This window comes from Hyperolius riggenbachi, chromosome 6 (assembly GCF_040937935.1).
Source record: "Hyperolius riggenbachi isolate aHypRig1 chromosome 6, aHypRig1.pri, whole genome shotgun sequence".
NCBI lineage: Eukaryota > Metazoa > Chordata > Amphibia > Anura > Hyperoliidae > Hyperolius > Hyperolius riggenbachi.
The window spans coordinates 374,521,048-374,537,304 of NC_090651.1; the positions used below are offsets into that span (position 1 = coordinate 374,521,048).

Below are 16,257 nucleotides of genomic sequence, written 5' to 3' on the forward strand. Positions count from 1 at the left end.
ACCGGCTACCGGAAACATTTTTAATAGCACCATATTTACAGTTCCCTCACTAAGCAAATATACTGCGTCATACAGAGTTCAGGCCTTCCTGGTGTTCTCATGGAATAACCGTCTCACCGGCCTCCCTCCAAAACTCGCTCACTCCAGTTTCAGCCAGAGAAACAGGTCGGCCGGAGGACTGCTGCAGCCTGATGCGTAGATTTTCCACCGCGATAGTCTGGCATCTTCCTTGTTGTCCCGGAAGCTTCAGTCAATATATCTCAGCTTCCTGCTTTATAGATCTGTCGCCTACATTTGCCCATCAGCCTTCGATTGAGAGATGTGGCCCCACTGAGGCTCCGATCCTCTCTATGTCCTAGCTTTTCCCGCTAGCTAGTCAGAAGATTAGCCCAGGCCTGTCTGGTGACCTCACCTTCTCAGGGAGCCAAGAACTGAAATCCCAGCTTCCCTCTACACAGGAGGACCACATGTGACATGTTTAATCTTAAAGAGGCCCTGTCATGACATGTTGTAAAATGCAGCCGTCCCCAGGCCTTATACACTATATTACTTAGGTGAACCTCGCCATTTCTTATTCCTTTCTTCTGCTTTCACACCTTGCCTCAACCAGCCTACCTCATTACACTTGTCACTGTTCACATGTTTTTACTTCTTTGCCTATATCATCCTTTTAGTCTTGGCTATCACATCATTCACTATTAATACCCTACCTCTCAGCACCTTGCACCTTATTTCTTGTTGAGCCTTTGTTCTTATCCAATATGCACGTTTCTGACTCATGTAATGTATTGTTTTCTGATTGATGGACTTATTGGTACTAGCACCTTATCTTCGTATAGCATTAGTTAGGATATTTCTTGTCGGTACAGCATTTTCCCTATATGTAGGAGTGCGCCCCTCCCTATATATTGTGTGGTTCAGTATTAACTCAATTTATTTATATTGTTACTATACCTCAATACTGAACTAATCTCTTTTCACGCGATGTTTTGAGAAGGGTTAACTATTCAATATTTATGATGTCATATTGCGTATGTTTTGCTGTATCCCTTGTTTGTGAGGCAACCAGAATAATTGTCATTATTGGGGGCCATTTTCAGGCATGGACACGGCTTGCTTTGTTTTAGATGTTTTTAATTTTCAATTTTTGGCTTAAAGAGAACTCAAGGTGTGTTTAAAGAATGTTATCTGCATACAGAGGCTGGATCTGCCTATACAGCCCAGCCTCTGTTGCTATCCCAAACCCCACTAAGGTCCCCCTGCATTCTGCAATCCCTCATAAATCACAGCCGTGCTGTGAGGCTGTGTTTACATCTGCTGTGTCAGTCTCAGCTGCTCTCCCGCCTCCCTCATAGCTCTGGTCCCTGCCCCCATCCCTTTACTCCAATCAGCAGGGAGGGAAGGGATGCAGGCGGGGACTGGAGTTCTGCAGGAGGCGGGGAGAGCAGCAGACTGACACTATAGAGATAAGCACAGCCAGCTCTGACAAGCTGTTTGTCAGCAGCGTGGCTGTGATTTATGAGGGATTGTAGAGTGCAGGTGGACCTTAGGGGGGTTTGGGATAGCAACAGAGGCTGGGCTGTATAGGCAGATCCAGCCTTTGTATGCAGATAACATTCTTCAAACCCACCTCGGGTTCTCTTTAAATAAAGATATATTATACTTCATTGATTCCTTGGTCCAATTAGTGCTCATTATTACCTTACATATAGAGGGATTGCTTTTCTTTTTGTTGTACATATGTTCTATGTTGGGTCTGTGACCTCTTCCCCCCCTTAAAAATATATGTGACAAGCAATATTAATTGCCTAATTATGCATGCTCGCTTTTCTTTCTTGTTTTAAATATTCAAAAAGTTCCCTGTCTTCATTCTTCACTTTTTGACTGTGGCCGTCTTGTGGCCAAATAGTAAAACTACACCCACATCCACTTTTTATTAAATAAATACATTTTTTAACATTTAAAATTAGCTGTTTACCTCCCACATCAAAAAATACCCAAATAAAATTTTTAATAAAAAAAAAAATGACAATAATAATAAAAAAACGCCACAAATAGTTACCTAAGGGTCTAAACTTTTTAAATATGCATGTCAAAGGAGCATATTAATATAATTTTTAAATTATGGGCTTGTAAATAGTGATGGACGCAAATTGAAAAAATGCACCTTTATTTCCAAATAAAATATCGGCGCCATACATTGTGATAGGGACATAATTTAAATGGTGTAATAAGTGGGACAAATGGGCAAATACAATACATGGGTTTTAATTATGGTAGCATGGATTCATTTCAAACTATAATGGCCAAAAGCTGAGAAATAATGATTTTCTTCCATTTCTTTCTTAATCCTGTTAAATGGATTTAGAATAAATTCTCAGCAATATGTATCACCCAAAGAAAGCCTAATTGGTGGCGGAAAAAACAAGATATAGATCAATTCATTGTGATGAGTAGTGATAAAGTTATTGGCAAATGAATGGGAGGTGAAAGTTGCTCAGATGCAAAAAAAATAAACAACCCTTCGTGGTTAAAGGACTTACGAGGCCAACGGAGGAAAAAAAGTTAATTACCTGCATCGTCGTTTCAGGCGCGGAGGATGCCGTCCGCGCCCTCCGTGCCGATCCGCCGGGTCCCCCCGCTCATTATCCCCCCGGCCCGGCTCCCGCTCTCCTGCATCTCCAAAGATGGCCGCTTCCTCTGGCCACGGCTGCGCAGTCCACCTGGCCGCGAGTGCGGCTGCGCAGCCCAAGAGCCAACCCCCCCGATCCACGCTACTTAGCGTGGATCGGGGAGGTTGGCCCTAGAGCTGCGCAGCCGCACTAAAAGGCCAGAGGAAGCGGCCATCTTTGGAGAGGCAGGAGAGCCCGACCCGGGCCGTGGGGTCGGGAGCCGGCCCGGGGGGGATAATGAGAGGGGGGACCCGGCGGATTGGCACGGAGGGCGCGGACGGCGTCCTCCGTGCCTGAAACGACGATGCAGGTAATTAACTTTTTTTCCTCCGTTGGCCTCGTAAGTCCTTTAAAGAGGAGCTCTTTTTTGTATAAAAGCATAATAATTGTGATAATTGTAATGAAATCACAATCCTTTATGCGGGACCTGTTTCTTTCACAACAGTCCCATGTGGCAGCTGCTCAATAAGCACTGCCACGCCAGGAGGATCACATAGTTTAGCAGAAACCCAGAAACCAGTAGCTGAAATAACCTGGACAAACATACTAATCAGCTTCTTAACCACTTGAGGACCGAAGACTTACACCACCCAGTGATAAGATAAAAAAAACTTTCCGTTCAAATGGCAGCGTTAATGCCACAGCGGAAATCCATTTATTTCTGGCAGTTTCCTGTCGGCCAAGAGCAACGGTAGAATGCCAGCATTTGACACTAGTGTTGTCCGGATCATGAACGATTCGGATCTTTGATCCGAATCTATTTTATGAGTCGATCATCCGAATCATCAAAATGAACGATTCGGATCGCAAAAGGGGCGGGGCCAGGAGCGACACGCCCCCTCTCAGCGGGCAGCGGGGTCCTGGAAGCAGGGATCGCTCTGTTGGATGGGAGGCAGCCTTGCAGGGAGACAGGTAGATGAGAGAGAGGGGACATGGGTGCCACTGCCAGATATGTGTAGAGCACACATACTGGCTGCAAAGTGCTGCCCATTATAGGCTGGCTGTTCCGTAGTGCTGCACAGTGATCACATTGGAAGCTTTTGGCTCAGCACAGCTCAGTAACTTTGCAGGCACTGTGATTGCTTTGCAATATGATCCTCCTGCACTCGGCACTAAACAGCTGCACTTATCTTCTGGGAATGCTTTCTTTCACTGTGCGACCTTTTCTTTCAAAGTGTACAGATGAACATATAGGTGAAATATATGTAAAGCATATGACTTCAGCATGTGGGTATTACGTGCAAACATTTCTGCTCTCTGCTCGTCCCTCCTCCCTTCTCTGTCCACTCCCTGCCCTCTGTCCATCTTCTCCTCTTCTCTGTGTGTCCACCCCCTTCTCCTTCTCCTGTCCACAGACCTGTCCTGCTGTTCATTTCACCCCCGAATGCTTCCGGTAGTAAAATGATCCGAGATTCGGATCAAAGATCCGGATCTCTTCAATGATCCGATTCGAATCATCCGGATCATTGAAAAGATCCGAACTTCCCATCTCTATTTGACACTGGTGTGAATTTCACCTGATGTTGTTTTGCTAGAAACAGCTCCACCATGTGGCTGTCTCCAACATTGCACTGAATTAAGCCTTCTTAACCATTTTAGCCTGCAGGTATTTTTCACCTTGTGGATGAGAGGAATTTTCACCTGTCAGCGCTTCTCCCTTATAACTTTATCACTACTTATCACAGCAAAATGATCTATACCTTGTTTTTTCCGCCACCAATTAGGCTTTCTTTGGGTGGTAAATTATGCTAAGAATTGTTTTACTCTAAATGCATTATAATGGGAATAATAAGAAAAAAATGGAAAAAATGCATTATTTTTCAGTTTTCAGCCATTAGTTTTAAAATAATTCATGCTACCATAATTAAAATCCACACATATTATTTGACCATTTGTCCCAGTTGTTGCAACATTAAAATTATACCCTTAGTGTAATGTTTGGTGACAATATTTTATTTGGAAATAAAGGTTAATTTTTTTCAGTTTTACATCCATTGCTAATTTTTAGCCCATTATTTATTAATTATATGCCCTTTTGACATAGATAATAATTTATTTTTATTCCCCAAAGTCAGTAGGTGTGTTTTACTACTTGGCCACTAGATGTCCCTGCTGAGCAAAAATCCCATTAGCGTACAATGTACGCTAATTGGGATACAATGTATCACAGCATTGTAACCAGGGAAGTGACGTAGGCTTCCATCGGAAGCCTCCAATCACATTGCCGGCATGGAGATTATAAATGTTTCCATTCATAAAATTAACAATCAGGCGGCGGAAACCGGTGGAAATCACGGCTCCATTTACACAATAAACACTGTTTTTGAACAAAAACTGTGTTTATTCTCGACTTTTGTCCCCTGCAGTCAATCCCCCCTGCTAGCAGCAGCAGCGCGATCACGGACATTTGCCCGCAGGATCGCCTGCAGACCCCCCAAACTGCAGGGACGTGACTAGCGTGTCCCTGCGGCTCTAGTTAAAGCATTAGGATCAGCCATACTAAGCCAGGGAAAAAAAAACACATATATAAGTAGATAAATACTTGATCTACTTACATAACACATGTATTGTACTGTCCACATTTTGATTTCAGTGAATTTTATATAGTAAAAGAAGGGAATTCTGTTCCTGGTGGGAACCATGTATTTTGCCCACAGTTTGAGGCTAAATCCTGATGTCATTTCTGCCCTTAACTTTTTTTTCTTTTCTCCTCCAATCGCTGAGTCGCCTCAGCCTTGCTTGTAAACACAAGTGAGCAGAGGATAGGCAGCTAGGCAGGGAAATAAATGGAAGACAATGGATATATTATAGATAAAAAGAACTCCCAGCATGCAACTGTTTGGCACTGACTATTAAAGGGCCAGTGCTCCTAAAGTATGTGATAACTCCAAACCATAACAGCAGAAATAGTTTTGAAAGTTTTGAATGCAGGATTAGCATCTTTATCACTTAATACACTCAGACCAGTTGCTGTTGAAATTTGATTTTTATGGTGACAATCCCGCTTTAAAATAGAAGGAAATTTGCAATAATTCAGCTATAAGTGAACATTTGTGGTTACCCACAATGCACCACTACGGAATATGCAAATGCATAGTTTAGGGCTTTCAAATAAGAAAAGGAGCACAGCATAAGTGTGTGTATGCTTGTAACTGTATATACACATGTCTATCTCATCATGGCACATGTCATCGCTGGTACACTTAAAGAGGAACTCCAGTGAAAATAATGTAGTAAAAAAAGTGCTTCATTTTTTACCATAATTATGTATAAATGATTTAGTCAGTGTTTGCTCATTGTAAAATCTTTCCTCTCCCAGATTCACATTCTGACATTTATTACATGGTGGCATTTTTACTGTGGGCAGGTTATGTAGCTGCTCCTAGCTGTTTTGGCTGTTAGAGACAGCTGTAAACCGCTATTTCCTGTCTGTGAACATTGTTACATTGTGGCAGTTTGCCCAGAGTACCGCGGGCCCAGAGCTTCTTGTGGGAGGGGTTTCAGCACTAAATCAGTCACACAGCGCCCCCTGATGGTCTGTTTGTGAAAATCATTATATTTCTCATGCAAAAGGGGGTATTAGCTACTGATTGGGATAAAGTTCAATTCTAGGTTGGAGTTTCTCTTTAAACTGCATGAATAAAGTCTGATTCCCAGTGTTGGTCACACTTGGCTGTACAAGTAAACATTTTCTTTTACCCAATTTTCAAAAGCCCCCCCCCCCCCCCCCCCCCTCCGGTGGTAAAAGTCTGTTCCAACAGCAGGACATTTGTCAGCAGGTAAAGCCAGACTGGTCCGCTGTGGGCAGAAGGGCGTCCTGTCACAAGCTGCCTAATACGTACAGCTGTGGCCGCAGGGCTGTCATCTATTACCAGTGACAGAATGACATTGCAAGCTGAGCTCGCCTCCCTCTGCCTCCTGCCGTCTCCCAGCCTCCCATGTCACACCAATTATAACCTGCTTTCTCCTTCTCTCTACAGAATCTCACTACCTGCTGGCTGCAGAGACCCTCATCTGCTCACAGATCCCCACCCCATCCTCAATGATATAAAGAACGCTGCCAGGAAGGGCTGGGCGGACCTCCAACCATCGCTATCTAAAATTAGCCCCCTTCGGAATGGTCAGTCGGAGATCGAGTGACATCTTCTAGAAGGGAGACGCAAGAAAGGGGGCGACCAGAGGGGGTGAGGGAGAGATCGCCGGGACGTAGGGCTGCGACACTCAGACGAGTCCTGGGGCCAACAACCGTTTTTAACCGTTAACAACACGAGAAGACCGGGGACATGTGACGCGAGGAGAAACCTGACACTCCGAACACAACCATTAAACTTGAGACTTCTTCAACGAGCCGCTTCTGGACTGGAGCTGCCTCGGGTACTTTCACCGGCCCGGTAAAAACTTTTAATCGGTGGTAGCGGCCAAAAGTGGAGACCATGGACTACTGGCTGGCGATTCTACTATGCCTTATGGCAGGTAAGTGACCTTATTGTGGTATGTTTGACCTGTTTCAAAGGGGAACGCCGTGAAATGTCATGAAAGTGCACATTAACGAGGGATATAAATGGTGATTTATACCTTTAAAGAGCCACTATTGCGAAAACTGTTAAATGCATGAGTATGCACACATAAAAGATGTCCCTTTCTCCCAAAGTAAAATCCACTGTAAATGACCTTTTTCCCATTTCGCTGGCAGTCACTCACAGTAGGTTGTCAACATCTGACAGATCTGACGGGATTTGGACTAGACAACCTCCTCATGGGGGATTCTTAATATTTCCTCTATTCTTTATAAAAGCAATCCCTGGAAAGGATCTATACAAAAATATTGTCTGGCCTGCCTACTCTCTATTTGCCAGTTGCGCTGAGTAACTATCAGGGTAGGAACACACTGGGCAGAATCGCATATGCGTTTTGCACTATGCGCTATGGAAAACGCATATGCGATTCTGCCTAGTGTGTTCCTACCCTCAGTCAGCATATGCTTTTAAAAATAAAGAAGACCCTGAGAATCCGCCATGAGGAGATGGACTGGTTCAAAACCTTTCATTTTACCACTTACTGTAAGTGACAACAACATAGGGGAAAAAAAGAGGGGCTGTCCCTCCAAAAGAGGGACAGTTGGGAGCTAGATTTATATGTTTCTTTCTTGCTTTGTACAGCATTATGGTATATGTTGTTGTTGTACAGATAATTGATATCAGGAAGGGGATACTGTTGTTTATCACATTCTGGATGTCTTTGAAAAATACATTTTTAAAGGAACACTTTCGGTCAAATCTTCCTGGAATTGATACTTTAGTTTTGAGTGCAGTTTGCTAAGTTGAATCACACGCTGGCTCCTCACACCTCGGATGGGTGTTGGGCCTCTAGTAATGAGATATCGTCACCTGAATTCCCATCTGTGTACAGCAGAAGCCACTACATTACCGGAGAATAGCGCCACATGCCAAACATGTAACCCTTTAAAGGGGAACTGAAGGGAGAGGTATACGGAGGCTGCCATGTTTATTTCCTTTTATTCAATACCAGTTGCCTGGCAGCCCTGCTGATCCTCTGCCTCTAATACTATTATCCATAGCCCCTGAACAAGCATGCAGCAGATCAGGTGTTTCAGACTTTAAAGTCAGATCTGACAAGACTAGCTGCATGCTTGTTTCTGGTGTGATTCAGATACTACTGCAGAGAAATAGACCAGCCTGGCTGCCAGGCAACTGGTATTGCTTAAAAGGAAATAAATATGGCAGCCTCCGTATACCACTCACTTCAGTTTCCCTTTAAAGGATACGTCTACTTTCCTCATTATTTACCTCCACACTCCCCTCCCTGTCTCCGATCTGAAGTCCAAGTCCAGCCTCTACTGGAGTTTTATTGCTGTTTAGTCTCCATGTGGGAGATTTTGCCTTATAGTGCCCATATATGGTAAAAAAAAAAATTCATTTTTTTTCGATTAGATAATTTTGTTCAAATATTCCATTAGATCGGATATAAAGATTTTCCCAACATGTCCAATTGGATTTTTACTTTTTTTAAAAATGGGATAATCGATTTTTTTTTTCCTTGATCGAAAAAAAATATTTTAAACTTTCATTTGATTTGATCGTTTTGGTCGAATAAACTGGAAAATTTTACGTTTTTATTGTACAGTGTATGGGCACCTTTAAAGAGAAGCTGTAATAAAAACATTTGATTTTCCCGTTTTTTGACCAAAAAGAATGACATTTTTTTGACCAAAAAGAATGAAAGTTAAAAAGACTGGGAGAAGGGAGTTTATCCTACCCCTGTCTAGGGGAGTGCACACTTGGAAGGCCTTTCCAGTGGCATACTTTTCTTGTGGAGCTGCGACCAACCCCATTGCTAGAAGCAAGGCCGAGTGAGGACGGTACTTCCTCACATGCGATCAAAAGTGGTTGCATATATATAGCAACTTAAACTTTGTGAGTATATTTCCTCCTATCTGTACATATATTCTGGTGTCCCTTTGATAATACACCAGATCGGGCTCCCGGTCTCTCTGTGTCTTTTTTGTCTTTTACAAAGAACCCACTAAAAGTTAAAAAGAATCTTTTTTTCGTTCAAGAAAAATGAACGATTATCCTGTTTTTTTTCTATAAAAATCCGATCAGACATGTTGGAAAAATCTTTATATTCGAACGGAATAATCAAACTAAATTATCTAATAACAAAAAAAAAATAAAAAAATAAAAAGAGAAAAATTGTACCCTGTACCTTTGGAATAGATCATCTGTATGGCTGATAATATTATGGTGAAACCCCGTGTATGTATTACTCAGCCCCTTAGTGAGTTGGGCGCAGGTTGTGCCGAGTGACGCTCTCCCTGCTGCCGCTCAAATCCCCGGGGGCGTTAAATTTTATTCCACCCCACAGTCGTAGCAACTCAGAGGGAGATGTAATTTGTGGTCCCAAATGACCCATGCGCCAAATTATCCATGTACATTAGTGCTATAGAGGTGCCCAGCTCAGGCGCTCTAGCGGATCCGAGATAAAAACGAACTATAACAATTAACTTGTCTATATATCTTATCTAAAGTTTAGATAGTTCACACAGCAAATCTAGCTGCAAACAGCTTTAATAGAATATGATTATTTCTTCCTGTGATACAATGACAGCAGCCATGTTGTTTGTAAACATTACACAGAGGCAGGCTTATCTGTATCTTGAGCACCCAGCCTGTGAAAAAAACCTCCTCCTCTCTCCTCCCCTCTGCCTCTGAAATCAATGGCTAGTAACACCTCCTCCTCCTCCTGCCCAGACTGAGCTCCCATGAGCCCTTGCTACTGCCAAGGCTCTCTGAAAACCTGTGGGCGTGGTTTATTTAGTTTATAGGGAATTAGAGTATTAAAACAAAAAAGTATTTGGCTTGATGATAGCCCTATAAACAATAGGAAAGGAACACAATTATGCAATGAGTAGAAGTTCACCTCGGATCCACTATAAGAGCCAAAACCACCTGCTTCTGAAACCCCTCCTACATTGTGATGTCATGACCATGGTCCTGACAGTTTGCTGTCTGTGAATCTTGTTGCATTGTGGGAAAATAACAGCTTTATCCAGCTGCCAAGCGAGCAGCATCTCCCTCTGGGCATAGAACTCTCAGTAACGAACATTCCGTACAGAGCACCTGGCAGGACTAAAGATGTCACCCCCAGTGATACATTTCACAATGTAAATCAGGGAGAGGAAAGATTTTACAACGGGCAAACGCTGGCTAAATCATTTTTAATTGTAAAAAAAAAAACGAAAAAAAAAACGTGTTTGCTCATTACGTTATTTTTACTGCAGTTGTTCTTTAGTGATCAAAATATCTTCTATTTTACAATATTAATGTATTATTTATTTAGTCGGTGTTAGCCTGTTGTGAAATCTTTACTGTCCCTGATTTACATTCTGAAATTTTTCACAAGTGGCAATATCATGAACTCAGAACTTCCTCTCAGCTCTAAAACATAAGCACCAGTATAATAACCTTTATAGAAAAACATTTATTTGTTACAGCTGATAGAAATCCTGCAATAAATCTGCAGTGAGTCTACTTCCTGCTTTCATGGAAGCAGGCATAAGGTTAACATACTGTGTTAACAAATAAGCAGCTCTGCGGTGGCAGAGAATATTCCTGAGCTGACACAGCTGAGAGATCAAATTACAACATGTGATTAGTCAGATGAGGGGGGATTAGACAGGCTAAACTCTCTAAATACATACAGGGTGCATTTCTCTGCGTTTTCCTTCTGTCCTGTGCAAGAGTTCAGGTCCATTTTAATCATATCTGCCAGGGATTTGTTCTCACCCATTTTGCCAGTTGGTAAACTGTGATCAATTCTGAACAGTTAATCAAGTAAACATGTGATTTGGAAAGGTCGGTAAGTTCTTACTGAGATCTTGGACTGCATAACAATAACAATAATATTTATATAGCGCTTTTCTCCTTGGGGACTCAAAGCGCTGTAGACTTATAGTTCATCAAGCAGTAAAAAAGTTTTTGGTTTTTTTTAGTTTTCTTAAATTGAGGACCAGCGGAGGTGTAGCTAAATATTTTTAGGCTACTCAGCAAACTTTAAATGGAGCTTCTAACCTTACCTGAAGGCAAATCGGTACGGTACGGTACTTGGATTTGAGCAGGGCCGGCTTTCTAGAAAGGTCACAAAGGCTGGTGCCTTGGGAACCTATTGACCAATGGGGCGGGTATGACATGAAAGAGGGGCAGATGCATATGGAAGAAGAAATTGCAAATGAAAAAGGGGGGGGGGGCAGAAAGTGGGGAGCACCAAATAAAAGATAGGGGGCTGCTGCCCCAAAAAAGCTGTATATGGATGTTAGACATGGGAGAGGGGGCTGCACACGGAATGGGAGGGACAGCTGCTGTGCGTGGAATGGGAGGGGCAGCTGCTGTGCGTGGAATGGGAGGGGCAGCTGCTGTGCGTGGAACGGGAGGGGCAGCTGCTGTGCGTGGAACGGGAGGGGCAGCTGCTGTGCGTGGAACGGGAGGGGCAGCTGCTGTGCGTGGAACGGGAGGGGCAGCTGCTGTGCGTGGAATGGGAGGGGCAGCTGCTGTGCGTGGAATGGGAGGGGCAGCTGCTGTGCGTGGAACGGGAGGGGCAGCTGCTGTGCGTGGAACGGGAGGGGCAGCTGCTGTGCGTGGAATGGGAGGGGCAGCTGCTGTGCGTGGAACGGGAGGGGCAGCTGCTGTGCGTGGAATGGGAGGGGCAGCTGCTGTGCGTGGAATGGGAGGGGCAGCTGCTGTGCGTGGAATGGGAGGGGCAGCTGCTGTGCGTGAAACGGGAGCCACAAGGAATTTGGCCTAGGGGCATAAAAAGTATCAATCCGGCCTTGGATATGAGCACAGGCAAATTAGGGACATGCTAGGCCCCGCCCCTGCTTGTATGGCCCACAACAACTGATATGGCTGCTGCCTATTGCTACATCTATGGGAACCAATCAATCATGCACATTATCAGGCTGCTATCGACCAGTGTAGGGCCATTGGTTGTAAAGGCCATACTGTTAGGGCAGCTATTAAACGGTTGTCGCACACTACTATTATTTACATTCAAAGTGGAATGTACGCCTGGGTGTTTGGACAGCAATTGCAGAGCAGGAAGTGGATCAAGTACAGGATTGTCCGGCGATCATTTGCTTGACTAGTGTGTGTACAGCATTCACCCAACATCTCGACATAATGGTACCCACACACGGTACAATAAAAACGTTCGATTTTCCTGTTTTTTCTACCAAAACGATTGAATTGAATAAAAGTTGAAAATCTTTTTTTTCGATCAAGAGAAACAAACGATTATCCGTTTTTGTTTTTTTTCTATAAAAAAATGATCAGACGTCTAAAAAAAATCTATATATTTGATCAGAATAATCAAACTAAATTATATAATCGAATTGTACCATGTATGGGCACCTTTAAATTGTACCTGAGATGGAAATAAAAAAAAAACATACATACCTGGGGCTTCATTTAGCCCCTTCAGACTGATCTGTCCCTCGCCGTCCTTCTCTGCCACCGAGATCCTCCGCTATGGGTTCTGGTAATTTAGCCTCAGCCATGCAGGAAAAGTTTGGCCCCTTCTCTGTGTTACAAGTGTCAGGGCCAGCTGAGATTGGCCGTGGCATGTGGAGGAGGAGCTTAGGACACAGCGGGTCAGGGCATGGAAGGAGGCAGTGAGTGATGTATTGTATTTAGCCTCAGCAATGCAGGAAACGTTTGTCCCTTCTCTGTGTTATACAAGTGTCAGGGTCAGCTGAGATTGGCCGTGGCATGTGGAGGAGGAGCTTAGGACACAGGGGGTCAGGGCATGGAAGGAGGCTATGAGTGATATATTGTATTTAGCCTCAGCGATGCAGGAAACGTTTGGCCCCTCTGTTACAAGTGTCAGGGTCAGCTGAGATTGGCCATGGCGTGTGGAGGGCGGTGGTGTTAAGTTACACTAGTGTACTCAGCGCATGATGGAAACTGGACCTGAGCAGCACTTGTGACATGCTGACAGTGTCAGTAATGTAGATGTAGTTTCCTGTAATCCAACCTATGCATTCTATAGGAATAGGGTCTACAAACTGCAACATAAAGACAGAAGTTATGATGGGGGATGGGGAGGAGGGGGGGGGGGGGAGGGAGAGTGAGGAGAGAGCTACTCAAGACAATGGGCTTGATTCACAAAGCGGTGATAACTCAGTTATCACGCCTAAAAGACTTTAGGCGTGATAAGCGGTGCAAAGCTGAGTTATCACCGATTTGTGCTGCTCTTCGCGCGAAGCTCCAGTAGCGCACCGCGCTGCGCGCGCAAAGTCCCATAGGGCTCAATGGACGCTGCGCGCGAAGCACGGCACACTGCGCGCGCAGCGCGGTGCGCTACGCGCGCAAAACTTAGCGCGCGGGAGATCGCGCGAGTTTCTTCTTATCACGCCTAAACTGAGTTTAGGCGTGATAAAGGGCTTTTCACAGGCGTGCAAAAACTTTGCACCGCTTTGTGAATCAGGCCCGATTTGTGTGAGACACAAACATATATATAGAGGCAAATCATTGCACCAAATGTATTTGGGACAGCAATACTACTTGTTGCCTTTCCTCTCTGGATCCAGCTGGTGGGATCACCAATTGGTCAATCAGGTATGACCATGTGACAGCCATTTAAGAGAAAAAAATGGATGCCAGGCTACATTCCCCTGCATCCCTGCATTATTACAGAAACCATGTGTGTACTTGAGAATGTGGGACTGGTAGTTCATGGGAAGCAGGTGGGGAAGACTTGAAGTGCCGGGTAAGTGTATAGTACAATATCGGTAATTTCAATTACCGACATTTCTACTAGCGGCACCAAACAGAGCCCAGCTTACAAGGCGACGGCGTGACACGTACTCACATGTGTGGCTTTGTGTGGATGAGCTGCAATTATATTTCATTGGGGGCTTTCACACTGTTACTTTTGCCATATGAGGCCAGTTTCACCCTACAAACTGGCAGTGCGGCAGCCACGCCGCACCACCAAAACCAGGCCTTTCGGGGAGATTCGAGGAATACCGCGTTACTGCGCAGTATTCCCCATCTGGCATTGGGCCAAGCAGGAAGTGACGGTCACTTCCTGCTTCGGGGCATGCAGAAAGTGCAAGGAAGCATATTGTAAAAATATGCTTCCGCCCATGCACGCCGAAACGTTGCGTCTGTAATAAAAAAATTAAAAATACATGCGTGGCCATAGACTAACATGACTTCTGGGCCGACTCAGATCGCTACAGCTCGCTGCAGAAGCCGTGCGGTAAAGTAGTTCAGGACCTGAATCGGGGATGCGACGAAAACTTAACAGGCCCTAACAGTTTCCGACAGGATATGGCCCAGCATGCAGTGTGGTAGCAGACGAGGCGTGTGGGGCAAGCATGCAGTGTGGTAGCAGGCGAGGCGTGTGGGGCAAGCACGCAGTGTGGTAGCAGGCGAGGCGTGTGGGGCAAGCATGCAGTGTGGTAGCAGGCTAGGCGTGTGGGGCAAGCATGCAGTGTGGTAGCAGGCTAGGCGTGTAGGGCAAGCATGCAGTGTGGTAGCAGACGAGGCGTGTGGGGCAAGCATGCAGTGTGGTAGCAGGCGAGGCGTGTGGGGCAAGCACGCAGTGTGGTAGCAGGCGAGGCGTGTGGGGCAAGCATGCAGTGTGGTAGCAGGCGAGGCGTGTGGGACAAGCATGCAGTGTGGTAGCAGGCGACGCGTGTGGGGCAAGCATGCAGTGTGGTAGCAGGCGAGGCGTGTGGGGCAAGCATGCAGTGTGGTAGCAGGCGACGCGTGTGGGGCAAGGATGCAGTGTGGTAGCAGACGAGGTGTGTGGTAGCAGACGAGGCGTGTGGGGCAAGCATGCAGTGTGGTAGCAGACGAGGCGTGTGGGGCAAGCATGCAGTGTGGTAGCAGGCGACGCGTGTGGGGCAAGCATGCAGTGTGGTAGCAGGCTAGGCGTGTGGGGCAAGCATGCAGTGTGGTAGCAGGCGAGGCGTGTGGGGCAAGCATGCAGTGTGGTAGCAGGCGAGGCGTGTGGGGCAAGCATGCAGTGTGGTAGCAGGCGAGGCGTGTGGGGCAAGCATGCAGTGTGGTAGCAGGCTAGGCGTGTGGGGCAAGCATGCAGTGTGGTAGCAGGCGAGGCGTGTGGGGCAAGCATGCAGTGTGGTAGCAGGCGAGGCGTGTGGGGCAAGCATGCAGTGTGGTAGCAGGCGAGGCGTGTGGGGCAAGCATGCAGTGTGGTAGCAGGTGAGGCGTGTGGGGCAAGCATGCAGTGTGGTAGCAGGCTAGGCGTGTGGGGCAAGCATGCAGTGTGGTAGCAGGCGAGGCGTGTGGGGCAAGCATGCAGTGTGGTAGCAGGCGACACGTGTGGGGCAAGCATGCAGTGTGGTAGCAGGCGAGGCGTGTAGGGCAAGCATGCAGTGTGGTAGCAGGCGAGGCGTGTGGGGCAAGCACGCAGTGTGGTAGCAGGCGAGGCGTGTGGGGCAAGCATGCAGTGTGGTAGCAGGCGAGGCGTGTGGGGCAAGCATGCAGTTTGGTAGCAGGCGACGCGTGTGGGGCAAGCATACAGTGTGGTAGCAGGCGACGTGTGGGGCAAGCATACAGTGTGGTAGCAGGCGAGGCGTGTGGGGCAAGCATGCAGTGTGGTAGCAGGCGAGGCGTGTGGGGCAAGCATGCAGTGTGGTAGCAGGCGAGGCGTGTGGGGCAAGCACGCAGTGTGGTAGCAGGCGAGGCGTGTGGGGCAAGCATGCAGTGTGGTAGCAGGCGAGGCGTGTGGGGCAAGCATACAGTGTGGTAGCAGGCGAGGCGTGTGGGGCAAGCATGCAGTGTGGTAGCAGGCGAGGCGTGTGGGGCAAGCATGCAGTGTGTGGTCAGTATGCCGCACTGTAAGGGTCGGCTGCAATGCAACTTTACATCCCCGCTGCATTGCAATCCAATTTCTCAGGATGTGCAACACAATGGATAGAGGGACTGATTCAATTTGCTTTTTCTCCTGTGTTTTCTCCTGGGATATCATTTTTCATCTTTAAACTTTTCAGCAAGTTGGTTAAAAAGTACTGTCATAATTATTCTGAGTATCTCGTGGC

At 46.1% G+C, this 16,257-nt stretch overlaps 1 protein-coding gene across 1 annotated transcript in view; it reads left to right on the top strand.

Annotated features, from left to right (window-relative positions):
- Positions 1-6,654: 6,654 nt before the first annotated feature.
- SCN1B (sodium voltage-gated channel beta subunit 1) overlaps positions 6,655-16,257 on the top strand; it is a 76,814-nt gene continuing 67,211 nt past the window's right edge. Inside the window, exon 1 of the mRNA XM_068241927.1 lies at positions 6,655-7,145. Coding sequence (XP_068098028.1) covers positions 7,106-7,145 — 40 coding nt within the window. The 5' untranslated portion in view covers positions 6,655-7,105. The remainder of the gene's footprint in view (positions 7,146-16,257) is intronic.